Raw genomic sequence first — 14,060 nt, 5'->3', positions numbered from 1 at the left:
TCACTGGACCGACATAATGAAACATACATTATTTTTTTAATGAAGATGAACACACACAATGGATTATATTCAGATTGTGACAGTTATAGCATATCAGCTGGTATGTACACTCACAATATATGTTGTCTTGTCATCATTCAAGACTGGTGCTTTCACGAAAATCTGTGCATTGTTGTTATCAATTTGCCGGATATCAAAGTAGACTGGAGCTGTGTCATCACCAATGATAGTAAACTGAATGGTGTTGAATGGAGCAACAACATCTGCGTCATCAGCATTTACTGTGAAGACAGGATCATTTATACTGGCATCTTCCCTCAGACTGGCTGTATATGGTTCACCAGTGAAAATAGGAGGATTGTCGTTGCGCTGTACATTAATGGTCACAGAAGCAGGAGTGCTTTCCAGCGATGGGGAACCACGGTCACGAGCAACCACTTGCATCTGCGTACAAGGAGTACATTTATAAAAACACAAGTTTTAGGATGTATTAACAGACAGACAGATAGACAGACATTTTATTCAGTATAAAGGCCAAAGACCCCTAATACAAAATACATTAGCTGAAATATGCACACATCAAAGTGACAGGTTTATGTTTTCACAGTTGCAGTTCTAGTTTCATGTACACACCTTACAAACATTTATGATAATATTTTTATCTTTATTGTTGACTGTGTAATAAATTTTGTTTGCTGACGTTATCATACAAAAAAGGAGTAATACACTTATTTCTAAAATTTACAATCAAAAAAGATATGTGTTTCATCTTCAATACAGTTCACATTATTGAATTTACAGTAAGAACAAACTCTGTCAGCTATTGGTATGTCATTATATGTTCCTATTTCTATACCTAACCCAAAATGCTTCAGCTAAATTTTGTTAGTATGCACTAAGCAGGTAAATAAAGACGTCTTTTAAACATAGATTTTACCAACATAACTAAGGTATGTTGAGGAAAACTGAATGGAAACTTACAGAGTAAACTGATGCTGTGCATGGATTGTAGAGTAATGAGCGTCTTGCAGTGATGACACCAGTGTCTGGGTTGATGGTGAAACATTCCAGGTCCTCAGGGCCTTCAGATATGGCATATGTAATCTGGTTGTTGGGAGCCTATGAAGTAGGAAGGGCATCATCAAAATACACTTCAAAATATATCATGCAAAGTGAGTAATACATTTTATTACTGTCCTGTTCAATGGTAATCGATTGTGACATCTGGGACAAGCATATGCATAAAGACCCGAGTACAGCATACAGGTTTTAATAAAAAATAAAAAAGCAACATACAGCATATCAAATACCATGTTTTACTTGACAAGACTAAAACTATATTTCCTGACCGTGGGATCAGCATCTGTAGCATTGACATCAATGATGGGCGCTCCTAGAGAGATGGTCTCCTGCACAGTCTGAGTATAGGTTGCTGGTGAGATGATAGGAGCTTGAAAGTTTGTAGTGATAGTCACAATGACTGTGGTACGGTTACACAGACCACCAAGGTCACATGCCTGGACACGCAGCTACAATAGAAACATTTATCAAGGTTCTTTAAGCGTGTTCAGCTGTGAAACAAGAAAAGATCACAGAGTGCATTGTAAATTTACCAGCCTGATCATAGTTCAGATTTTACACGTAATTCAAAATGCAGAAAGCAAAACTAAAGAGTTCCAGGCCAAATTTGTTTGTACATATTGTTGTTTAATGCTGCACTCAACAATACTTCATATGAATCATGTTAGTCTCTAAATAACATAATCAGCACCAGACAAACAAGTGGCTGAACATCATTCCATGCCAATAAAATATACTGGACAAAAATAGTAAGGGATATATGTAAATTTTGAAATTATGAATAATAACCTATTATTTATTTATTTATTTATTTATTTATTTATTTATTTATTTATTTATTTATTTATTTATTTATTTATTTATTTATTTATTTATTTATTTATTTATTTATTTATTTATTCATTTACACACTGATGAAATATCAATTATAAAAATACCAATATCCCTAACTTATTTTGTCCAGTATATGATAACATGCAATTAACCATATCACCATATCAGCAAGCCTGACAGTTAAATCAATTTGTTCACCCTTTAAAACAGGCATAGGTTGTGGGGTGCCTGGGCATCACATGCCTTTTTCAGCAGCAGGATCTAGTGTGACCTACCTGATAGAGATTGTCCGAGGTTTGACCCAGTGCATTGCTGATCTCAATGAGTCCATTCGTGGGGTTGATACTGAAGAAGTTGGGAGCTTGGTCATCACCAATGAGAGTGTAACGAATCTGTCCAAAGATTGTGCTCTGAAACAGGTGCAATATATATTATCATCATTAGCCAATGAGTCATACTCATGTCCCTGTGTTATGGCAATAACTAGGTCAGGACCTTTGGGGCACGGAGAGTAAAATCAAGGTGCAATTAAGCATGACAATCACAAAATATCACTTACTGATGAATATCTAATCAATACTAATAAGAACATATGTATGGAGCAAAATTTGAAAAACAACAACATATCAATCTTATACACAACACAGTGCAATGTGTATACAAATACTACAACATTTATTGGTAATAAAGGTAGGGACCTGAGGAGAAAATAACAACTGTATTTGAGTCACAGAAGAGAGGTTTCTTCAAATATCTGCATAGTGGTTAAACAAGAAAGGCTATGTGTGTGTATAACTTGAATGTGAAACTTACGGGATCATCCCTGTCTACTGCCTGAACTGTCAACACTCCTGTTCCAGCACCAAGAGAGCGCTGGAGATCTCTTCTGTATGGCTCATTTATGAAGTAGGGTGTGTTCTGGTTATGTGTCACCTGGACCGTCACATAGGATGGCACGTTAGAACAAAGTGGGCTAGAGGCTGAGTCACACACTGACACAGTGCCAACATAAGTTGAAACATCGGGCCGGAGGGCTAGATCTTTCTTCACATACACATCCCCAGAAGAAGGATCCACACCAAAGAACTCACTAAACAATGGACTCGATGTTGGCCTGAACACTATTGTGTTATATGGTACCTGTAAGTAGATAGAATTACATTATATAATTAGATGATAATTATATGAACTAAGTCAGAATGTAACCACAATGCTATATACAGGTACAAGTTATGACATTAGAATAAAGTAGGATCTTACAGCAATATCACCATCAGCAGCATTAATGGTGAGGATGGGTATGGAGAGAGCCTGTGTGGACAAAATCCCGACACTGTAGTTCTGAGGCTGTAGTTGTGGTGCATTCAAATTCCTGTTTACAGTTACTACCACTGTTGATGTATCTGTGAGTCTTGGACTGCCTCCATCCATGGCAACAACTCGAAGCTAGTGGTGAAGAAGAATGACAATATTAGTGACACAGTCATCATACATATCCTGACAAGAGGTCATAAACATATACAGTTTAACTACAATAGTTTAACAGATAATGGGACAAGGGAACTCACCACATACTGTTCACTGTTATCAGAATTAAGGGTATTTTGAGTCCTGATGGCACCAGAATCAGGTGTAACTGTAAACAAGTTGGTGGCCAAACCGTCACCAATCAGGGAATATGTAACTCGATTAAAAGGATCCTGAAAGTAAAAGAACAGTATTCATAAGACAAAATCTATGTTTGGAAAATCCAAACAAACACATTCAGACAGAAATTTAAAATTAGAATCTTTTAGAATTCATGTGACCATAAAATCTCTATCACAAGGCAACATATAACCCCAAATGATAGGGCTCAAATACATATTTGAGAACTAGAAAATTGTTTAACAAAATCATACTGAATACAATAAAACTTCCATGCAACATCACCAGAGTAGGACACTATGTAGAGGCTTTAGTTTTATGATAATGTAGGACCAAGGCCTTTGCTTTGATGGACAATTTCCCTTTCTGATTTATTTGGAGTGCATTTAGAAGTGATCAACATGAGTCAAAGAATTTTCTTAATTTGTTAAACACAATGCTCTGAAGGAGTAATAATTCAGTCCAAAACGTGCTGTAGAAAAAACAAAGAAGCTGATATCCATAAAATTTTACTTTCTCCTTAGATGGTCCATGATTTCTGTTAATTGAACTGCTTATACCTACCACAGTATCAGCATCTGTAGCCAGCACATTTGTGACAGGAGAGTTTACAGGAGCAGTGAAGTCAATTCTTGCACTGTAAGGTTCACTCTGGAAGACAGGGGGGTTGAGGTTGCGGATAATATTGACACGCACACGTGCAGGTGTCACTGATATTTGCGCTGGTACACCTTGGTCAGTGGCTGTTACTGAGAACTGAAAAAAGAACATAAAAACAAAGTTAGTGAAATGAAATACAAACAAAACATGAATGGTAATATCTCAATATATCAGGACAATATTGAGAATGTTTTGTAAGTTTTTACCTCAACAGAAGCAGTGTTTGTCGGGTCCTGGGTAAGAGGCAAACGAGCAAAGATATTGCCACTAGTTGCATCAATTCGGAAATATGTGCTGGCAAAGTTCCCTGACAAGTCTTGCAATGAAAATGTGAAATTACTCTGAGGACCCTGAAAAACAAAATAAAGTACATTTACCACACTCGGAATCTTGCCTTCCATTTGTCAGTTAACAAAAACCAATCAGAGCTATTATCTTCATTTTCACTGCCATGTTTCCATGATTTTTATCCCATTATTTCTGCTGTTCATACAAGTACATATATGCTGCCTGGATCTTTGTATTCATTCATCTGCTGAAAACATTGAGCTCCTCATAATAAAGAAGTGATATTCGTAAATTCTCTCATATGTGCTCACTTTTTAATATAAACAAAACCCCTGGAATTCACATGGTCTATTTTGTAACTTCCTTTGAGATCATATAGTCAGTCATAAAAAGCAAAAGTGTTAGTTTTGACCATTGAAATATTCGACAAAAAAAAAACTGTAATTGATGTCAGAGGACTGTTGATATGAACTTACAGGTCTGTCTGCATCTGTGGCTACCACACGCACAACACTGTCACGAAGGGCATGAGTCTCAAAAATAGTGGAATTATAAAAGGTTGGGTTAAACACAGGGCCATTGAGGTTCCTCAGTATATTAACAATTCCAGTGACTGTAGCGCTCTTGCTTGGAGATCCACCATCCTTCACAACCACCCGTGCCTTAAAAACAATTTGACATGTTATAAAGCAGCAGTCAGAGCCACTGACGACACATTTTCAAGCTATAACCACCATTCACTTTCATTTATGAAAACTAGCTCATTCTAAAAGTCTGAGGAAAATGAAACATACCACATATCTGTTGATATCATTCCTGTCCAGTTGACTTCGGACTGTGAACACACCAGTCTGGCTATTGATTTCAAAGAAATTGCCAGTACTGTCATCTCCAATCAAACTGTACTCTAAACGTGAGAAGTCAGTGTTCTGCAATTAAAACAGTAACAACCAGAATAGAACGAGCAAAAAGGTCAGTGTGTTTACAATATAAAACAAATGACATTTAACCACTATTATCACATTAAAAATACCAGTTGACATGATAACCATCGGTATTGGATATGTGAACCCACAAAGAAACTCACTGGTTGGTCAGCATCAGTGGCTTGGAACTGGAAGACCGTGAAGCCAATATTTTGTGTCTCAGGAATAGTTCTTGTGTATGGACCACCGCTAAATTCAGGAGCATTGTTGTTTCTATCAATCCTGATGGTTGCTGTGGCAACACCTGTGCTCTGTCTTACAGGTGCACCATTGTCTTGGATTCTCACATTCATCTTTAAAGAGAAAAAAGTGCATTATTTGCCACATATTCTGAAACTAAAATTGGTTAATATACCACACATTCCATAGTTCAAAGTGGTGTCAAAGGTACATATAATCACTATATACTCACTGTGCACTGGGGAAATGTGGACGTTGTGAGAGAACGTGAGGCCACTATGAGTCCTGAGGCTCCGAGCAGAAAGTAGGAATCACAGCCTGTAGGATTCGCCGCCTCTACTGTGTAGCTCAGGGTTTGCTACAACAGCCAATTTTAAACCAATAAATAATGGTCGTATGATAACTTGTCATGACATTGGCTAAGGTTATCTGATATATATTAACTAAAGATTTTAAATCATATACCTTTAAAGCCATGAATACAAACATATCATTGAATTATTTCGTACTTTGCATGAACAATGACAGTATTTGCCAATGGAAATACTTGTAGACCACTTACTCCATCTGGGTCACTGGCCTCAATCTGGATAATAGACACACCAAGATCATATATCTCTGAAATTGTCCTGTCATAGGAGGATCTTGTGAAAGCTGGTGCATTGGGATTCTGGTTTACTGTGATGGTCAGGTTGGTAAAGTCTCTTCTGTTCGGGCGAGCAGAGTCAAAAGTTGAAAGGCCAAGCTGGAATAGGAAAGATATTATTGACCAGATTAGTGACAATTCCTGAAGAAATACTGGGTGCTGATAGATAATGACATAATGTTAACAGTAGTTATTTTGCTATGTTTAGGTAAATGTCCCTGTGTGGGTGGTCACCTGACTTGAGGGCTGCAATAACTCCACTATGAGGAACATATACATATCAGGAATACATGAGTGTTGACCAATATCCTCCCTGGGTTGGACATATACTATTTTGCATTTGAATTAATAACACCCAAATCCTAGTTAAACGCTGAATCCATTTATAAAAAAAACATGTATGTTCTATTCAAGTGACTGACAGTAATGAATTTAATTAATGAAGGGATATGTTTGCCTCACGAATATGTGAATGTATCGCTACAGATATCTGCAGTATATGACAGCAATGCTGGAGGTGTCTTACAGTCACATGAGTCGTGAAGCATAAAGTGATACATATAGTCAAAGAAGTGATCAACTCATATAAAGGGATTTACTGTGTTTGCTGTAACATGTAATATCAAAAAGCAGAGAAGGATGGTCCTCATATCATATGGGGGACATGGCTACACTCAGCAATATTCCAGCTATATTATGAGCACAATATGACAATATGAGCATTGATACATTAGCACAGAATAGATGACATACAACCAATCAAGAAACCGAGCATGAACCAGCGATACTGCAGTCACATCTTTAAGAGTGACGAGGGACTCAATAGCAAGCATCCACTGCGTCACAAGTAAATGACATTACACAAGTAACTCAAGAATGCTGTAAGAAGGAACACAGGACATGGAAACATACATGACAATGCAGCTTTTAGTTTACTATCAAACTTACAACGTATGTGGAAGAACTCTCAGTTGATATTGAGGAGGTCAGGAATATTTCTCCTGTTGTTCTGTCCACACGGAAAAACGCTGGAGCTGATAAGTATTGTCCAGTCAGCTCGTAATTCATTTGTCCCTGAAACATGTATTTCAAACATCATGATGGATGGTCTTTCTTTTTCTCATTGTACATGGAGAATAACAAATTCAACAATTATTTTTAAATATTCATGCTACAAGTTATCAAAATGTATTTTGCACAAATAAGATGCAAAGCAAGAAGATGGTGAAAACAATAATGCAAAAACTATCGAAAACATTACATCAGTGAGATAAGCTCTCCTAACTTACAATCAGGTCAGGATCTCCTCCCTGTGCAATAAACACACGGGTTCCAACTGGGTCAGTGAAGTTGAGCTGAGCGAGGTATGGTTCACCAAAGAATGCTGGTGGCTGATTGTCACCTCTGACATTGACAATGACACTGGCAGTTGAGGATCTTTCTGGATTCATTCCATCCCTAGCCCTAACTGTGAACTGAAAACATTCGAACAACATAAACAATTTGCTCTATCCTTTTCTCCTTCACCAATAATTATCAGCATATGCATTCTTCAATCACCTACAAATACATTAAGAAACCTGTTAAATAGTGACATTTTTTAATGTGTATCTTGAATAACTACTACAGCTTGCATCTGACACTTAAGAGAATGATAGAAGACAGAAAGCAGTTTACCTCAAACCTCCTGGTATTGGTGGATGTCAAAGGTTTGGCAACACGAATAAGGCCACTAAAAGGTCCCAGGTAGAGGAAATCTGTTTCTCCAGCCTGGTAGTTTATTACTTCATAGCGAACTGTATCCTGAAATAACAACATATTTATTTACAGATATACTTTAATTCATTTCTTTGTTACATACAAATGATTAGATGGACATTTGTCAGAAATGACTAAAAGATTTACTGTCAGCACAGATAACATAAGGAACAGCAGGTATATAGAGTACAATTAAATTTACAAAATGAGAAGAAATAGCAAACCTCATAACAGATGTTGGGCCTAAAATAAATTGAGAACTAAACTTGCTTAACTACTGGTGTAAACCTTTGATGTAATTTTCAGGCAAATATGTCAGTGTGCGTCAACCTACCCCATCAGCATCTGGAGCATACAACTGAAGGACGACGGATCCAAGTGCACGAGTTTCATCAATTATCACCTCATAGATGCTATCAGTTTCATTGAAGATAGGACCATTTATATTCCTTTGTACTGTAATGGTGACATTGGCAACAGCCTTTTGAAGGTTGACTGTGAACTGCTTCTCTGCTTCAACTTGTAACTGTGAAGAAACATACAATCCCAGGTGAACTTACAGGTTTAGTTTCTACATACTGTCACATATTCAACAAACATTTGTTACTGTACTAGTTGCATGTCCCCAACACAATGAATTAAGGAAAAGTATTAATAAGCATTAAACAATTATTGTCAGGGATCTGTAAAGGAATGACACAGTTCTTCATACATAAAGGGAAGTTTTAAAATATGAAAACTTTGAAATGGAAATAAACTTGACTCATACATAGAAAGTTGGTCGTCGTGAAACATCTGTTGTGAGGTCCTTGATGACAGTTATCTGCCCATTATTGGGGTTGACACTGAAGTAATCTCCTGAGTCACTGTAGCCAGTAAGCCGGTATATCACATCAGGCTGTAGACAAAACACAAACAGATATTTTATGAAGCCATGGCGAAAAAAAAAAAAAATTGGAAAATGACAGAAACTATGCTTTACATAGAGAATCTGATCAGTTTCTAACAGTAATATTTCTTACCCCTGGTATTGCCTCAACATTGATGATATTGCTTGTGACAGGGGTGTTCTCTGCAATTGTAACCACATAGTTGTCCTGGCGGAATGCCAGTGTCTGGCTATCACGAGCCACATTCACACGCACTGTGGCTATGGCGGTCTTGGGGGGGCTACCACCATCTTGAACCCTCACCAAAAACTACAACAATAAAACACAACACAGATTACTTTATGCTTTCAGTGTATACAGTCATCACAAATCACTGAATTCTGCAAGATCCAATATAGACTGACAAAAAATGACACAAACTTACATCATACTGACGGACTGTTGACCCAATGAAAGATCTCTGTGTACGAACTTCTCCATTGATGGGATTGACATACAAGTAGTCTGTGCTACTCGGGTTCAGGGCCAGATATGTCAGCACGTTATTCGGAGCCTGGAAAACACATCCATGTGCATAAAGGTTAATCCCACTTGGTACATCAGAAAACATCATTAAAATTACAATGTGTCAATGAAATACTCTGTCAAGTTACACACTGTTCAAATCAGAAGGCTCTCATTTGTTAACTTGTGCACTGTCATATTACCCTGTGTCCACTATCCTGTATAATATCATGTTTTCACAGAGAAATTAGATAAACAGCATAAAAAGTTTGCTTGACTAAGTTCTTACCTGCGGGTCATTATCAGTTGCATTGAGGATAGTAATGAGTCCACCCACTTGAAAGTCTTCGTTAATATTACGCTCAATGAATGAATTAGTAAAGACTGGTGTTGCAAGGTTCCGGATCACTTGAATGTTCATCACAGACGTTCCTGACAAAGCAGAGCGGCCACCATCTCTTACTTCTAGACGAACCTGAAACAAATATATAAAAGTCAACTTGGAAACATGTAAGACTAAAACAGCACAGGAAAATCTAAATCTAAATTGAAGAAGAAATAATGACATCCTGTGACAGAAAACTGTAATTACCGTATATGAACTAGTGGTATCAGCAGCAAGGTCAGCCGCACTGGTGACCACCACATTGTTTCCATTCAGGTTGAATAAGGCAGGGGCATTGCCATCGCCAAGTATCCTGAAGTTCCGTTCATTGAAAGGTGGCTGAAAAAAAAAAAAACTGTTGCTATAGATAGTTATATATACCATAGAAAAGATAAAAGTGCCATTTATAGGCCAGGTAGCAGAACCAGCTCATCATCCAAAGACATCAGACGTTCCACAAAGCAGTCTAAACACAGCAGTAATATCACAGATTTAAACTGTGTGAAACTGTACAGTTCCTATACTTACATCTCTGTCACTGTCAGTAACTGTGAATGTTCCGACAACTGTGCCAGTAGTGACATTTCTCTGCAATACAGCATTGTACGGCAGACCAGTAAACTCTGGGGCTGTGTTCCTGATCACGTTGATGCTGACTGTGGCCTGGTTGGTAGAGTCCCGTCGAGGATTGCCTTGGTCCTGTGCTGATACTTGGCACTGAAGCACATACAGTCATTGTAATACCAGTACTAAAAAATGACATCAAAACATTATTATTGAACTATTTTGAATGATCTTATATTTGTAAAAAGTTCTATTACAACACATAGTTGTTATGGACAAATAAAAAGATGGCACTGAAGAACTCATGAAGATGCAATTCATGGTGAAAATGTTTCTCTGACAACCTCATGAACTCACAGTGTACAGTGTGGCCCTTGTAGGATCTGTGACAAGATCAGCTCGTACATACAGTCCTCCGTTGTTGTCGATGCCAAAGTATCGTTGACATTCAGTATTACCAGTAAGCTGATAGGTCAGTGCATTGTTCGGGGCCTGCAATATTCAAGTGTTAGCCAAAAGTAATTTTAAGAACCAGCTTGCAGTCACACACAATGTACCTTTTTCAAAATTAAAGACATTACTGAACATTCCAGTGCACATACATAGTACCGAATACATTTAAAGATACAAAAAGATATGCTGAAAGAGGAAACAAAAGTGTTTTCATAGCAAGCTGAAATCTGTGAATAGGATAAATGAGACATACCGAGGTGTCCAAGTCTTGAGCTGTGGCTGAGATAAAAACTTCACCAAAGTTTATTATCTCCAAAATCCTTGCACTGTAGGTGGGGGTGTTGAAAACTGGTGCACGAAGATTTCGGGTCACGTTCACGGTCACAACAGTGATATCAGACAAGCGTGGGTTGCCACCATCTCGTGCTCGTACTCGGATCTGATACATAATAGTGCAAACTTTACAATATATGCCCATAAATGGTGCAAAGAATGACAAACAAGCAGATACTGACTGAAACAAAACCACTAGTACGGTACAAAAACAACAGTATTATCTCAAAAGACAATCCATCATCGTGCTCAGGGCTCCCCTTTTGTCCTTGCCCTCATATATTGTTCACACACAGTAGTTGAACTTACCCTGTAGAGCTCAGCACCATCACTACTGAAGGTGTTTCGGAGAGATATCTGACCACTGGTTTCATCAATTTGGAAGATGGCTGGGGCATTGTCATCACCAATGATATCATACCTCACATTATTGAAGGGAAACTGAAACAAACACACATCTCCATTAATAAGGTAACACACAACTTTTCCATCACACATTACCAGGAGGAACATTTATGTAACTGAGCAGAATCTAGGCCACTATCTGAGCTTTAGATTAACAACTTATCAATACGGCACTACTCTCATACTGATATTCACATGCAAATATTTTATAAAACAGTTCTTCTGATATAAACCTACCTCAACATCTGCATCAGTAGCGGTAACTTGGACTACACCATCTCCTGCACTTGCTGTTGCCAGCAGTGACTGGCTGTATGGCTCACTGATAAACACAGGGGGAAAGTTGTTGCGAGTTACATTGATGCGAACTGTGACAAACTGACTACGCTGTGGAGGGGTGCCACCATCTTGAGCATACACCTGGAACTGAAGATCAATCATTCCTCTTATTGATGGACAATCTTACAATTTTGTCATCACAGCTTAAATAACAGAAACAGTTCATACAATTCGCAGCAAACATTATTTTTATATAAAACACTTCCTACAAAAGCAATGACTGAAATGTGTACTCACTGTGAAAGTCTGGCCAGATTCACCAATAAGTGAGCGTCGAACAGACACAGCTCCATTGTTGACATTCACAAGGAACCTGTCTGATAAGCCACTTGCATAATAACTGACTGTGTTGTAGGGAGCCTGGAAAGAGAAAGATACTTCATACACACTGTACATAATCTTTGACACAAATCAACGAAAAAGCATGATTCAAATTCAGAGGATAATCAAATTTACGATGCTAAGCTAATGCAAAGAAATTTAACCAGACAGATGTATACCCCCACTGTATGGGAAATATAGAGAATAAAAGAAATCTGAATCAAAAGCTTACAAACAGTCCTATCAACAATTAATAAACCGACATCTTTTCAAAATAGAGCATTCCTTTTATTCCAAATTGAAAAGGTAAGGTTAACAAGACATCATTGTATATTTGGGCTAAAATGAGTTTTCATGAAGAATGTCATCATGAACACAGTACTTACTGTTTGGTCACTGTCCTGGGCGAGCACACTGAAAATATTGGTGGACACAGGAATTGTTTCCTGAATGACACGCTCATATAATGTCTGAGTGAAGACAGGAGCAAACAGGTTCCTCTGAATGTACACAGTGAGTACTTCCACATCTGTAAGACCTGAGCCATCCACAGCCTGGAGTCGCACCTGTCATAACAATCAGTTTTCACTGACACTTGGTGGCACAAGTGAACTTGTCTCCATGCTAAAGTATGTTGCTGACACTGGACTTGAATATATGCAGAGAAGCCAATCCGTAAGTGTTTCCAATAGTAATTTCAAGGATCAAAATTAGTAGTTTGACCATAAAATTTAGTTTAGTTTTATGCCGCACTCAGCAATATTCCAGCTATATGGTGGCGGTCTGTAAATAATCGAGTCTGGACCAGACAATCCAGTGATCAAGAGCATGAACATCGATCTTCACGGGTTCCTTAGCAGTAACTAAATTCATCATGGAGTCTGAGAAAGATAACATGACACTAATCAACAGTGAAACTTTAATTTCACATACCAGTTTTGTAAAACAGAACGGAAGGAACAGTCATGTGCTTATATCATTCCAATGTTCTGCTGGTACACAATAATTGAGTCAAATTGTGAAGGTATTGAAATCAGACAATTTTGCTGAAATAGTGTTTGTTACTTGCAATGATGTGATTAAATTTAATGAATAGAAGGTGTGTGAAATCTGAAAATGTATTTACTCAATGAATGTATAAGTTTTTGTCTGTACATCTGCATTTGAATGAATTTTGTTCAAGTTTTGTAGAGTTCTGGCTTACCCTGAACTGAGTATTCGGTATGCTAAACACTGGCTGTGCAAGAGAGACCACACCACTGTTAGGATCAACGTTGAAGAAGCTCTGACTCCCATCATCCCCAATGATGCTGTATTGCACCACATTGAAGGGACTCTGAAAACAGTACAATTATCTATAAGTATCTAAAGGTTTTCATGTCAGATAAATTGCTGAGACCGGGTAATCCCCCAAATCCCCAAATACATTTGACTACTTTCTAAATGGTATTGTGTAATCATACCTTAATAAATAAACCTATTTTTACCTTATTTTACTCCTTCAAGGGAAATCTGGCCTATGAACATTTGACTGCAGATTGTATATATGTAGTTAGATATGTTGTGGTACTACTCACTTTAGAATCTGAATCAGTGGCCAAAGCAGTGAAGACTGGTGAGCCCTGTGGTGTGGTGTTGTTGATGACAGCTGTGTAGTTGGTGGTAATGAAGACTGGAGGAAAGAGATTCCTATCCACAGTGATATCAACATTGGCAGGCTGTGGTGCCCTCGCTCCACTTCCATCTATGGCATCAACAATAAACTGAAAACAGAAACCCAAATTAAT

General features: G+C 37.8%; 1 protein-coding gene across 1 annotated transcript in view; it reads right to left on the bottom strand.

Annotated features, from left to right (window-relative positions):
• The window catches only part of LOC137285007 (uncharacterized), a 102,680-nt gene that overhangs the window by 56,072 nt on the left and 32,548 nt on the right, over positions 1 to 14,060 (bottom strand). The window contains exons 48-79 of the mRNA XM_067817123.1: positions 13,851 to 14,036; positions 13,478 to 13,609; positions 12,660 to 12,839; positions 12,190 to 12,312; positions 11,851 to 12,039; positions 11,518 to 11,649; positions 11,129 to 11,314; positions 10,780 to 10,914; positions 10,387 to 10,575; positions 10,066 to 10,197; positions 9,763 to 9,948; positions 9,394 to 9,522; positions 9,102 to 9,278; positions 8,849 to 8,977; positions 8,414 to 8,605; positions 7,999 to 8,124; positions 7,611 to 7,796; positions 7,270 to 7,395; positions 6,238 to 6,420; positions 5,908 to 6,033; positions 5,597 to 5,788; positions 5,304 to 5,438; positions 4,986 to 5,171; positions 4,428 to 4,571; positions 4,126 to 4,317; positions 3,483 to 3,614; positions 3,175 to 3,360; positions 2,728 to 3,054; positions 2,190 to 2,324; positions 1,350 to 1,529; positions 982 to 1,119; positions 115 to 444 (exon numbers count right to left, since the gene is read on the bottom strand). Coding sequence (XP_067673224.1) covers positions 115 to 444; positions 982 to 1,119; positions 1,350 to 1,529; positions 2,190 to 2,324; positions 2,728 to 3,054; positions 3,175 to 3,360; positions 3,483 to 3,614; positions 4,126 to 4,317; positions 4,428 to 4,571; positions 4,986 to 5,171; positions 5,304 to 5,438; positions 5,597 to 5,788; positions 5,908 to 6,033; positions 6,238 to 6,420; positions 7,270 to 7,395; positions 7,611 to 7,796; positions 7,999 to 8,124; positions 8,414 to 8,605; positions 8,849 to 8,977; positions 9,102 to 9,278; positions 9,394 to 9,522; positions 9,763 to 9,948; positions 10,066 to 10,197; positions 10,387 to 10,575; positions 10,780 to 10,914; positions 11,129 to 11,314; positions 11,518 to 11,649; positions 11,851 to 12,039; positions 12,190 to 12,312; positions 12,660 to 12,839; positions 13,478 to 13,609; positions 13,851 to 14,036 — 5,421 coding nt within the window. The remainder of the gene's footprint in view (positions 1 to 114; positions 445 to 981; positions 1,120 to 1,349; positions 1,530 to 2,189; positions 2,325 to 2,727; positions 3,055 to 3,174; positions 3,361 to 3,482; positions 3,615 to 4,125; positions 4,318 to 4,427; positions 4,572 to 4,985; positions 5,172 to 5,303; positions 5,439 to 5,596; positions 5,789 to 5,907; positions 6,034 to 6,237; positions 6,421 to 7,269; positions 7,396 to 7,610; positions 7,797 to 7,998; positions 8,125 to 8,413; positions 8,606 to 8,848; positions 8,978 to 9,101; positions 9,279 to 9,393; positions 9,523 to 9,762; positions 9,949 to 10,065; positions 10,198 to 10,386; positions 10,576 to 10,779; positions 10,915 to 11,128; positions 11,315 to 11,517; positions 11,650 to 11,850; positions 12,040 to 12,189; positions 12,313 to 12,659; positions 12,840 to 13,477; positions 13,610 to 13,850; positions 14,037 to 14,060) is intronic.

This window comes from Haliotis asinina, chromosome 5 (assembly GCF_037392515.1).
Source record: "Haliotis asinina isolate JCU_RB_2024 chromosome 5, JCU_Hal_asi_v2, whole genome shotgun sequence".
In the NCBI taxonomy this organism is placed as follows: Eukaryota; Metazoa; Mollusca; class Gastropoda; order Lepetellida; family Haliotidae; genus Haliotis; species Haliotis asinina.
Note: the sequence above shows the minus strand (reverse complement) of the source record. Positions and strands in the feature narration are given on the sequence as shown.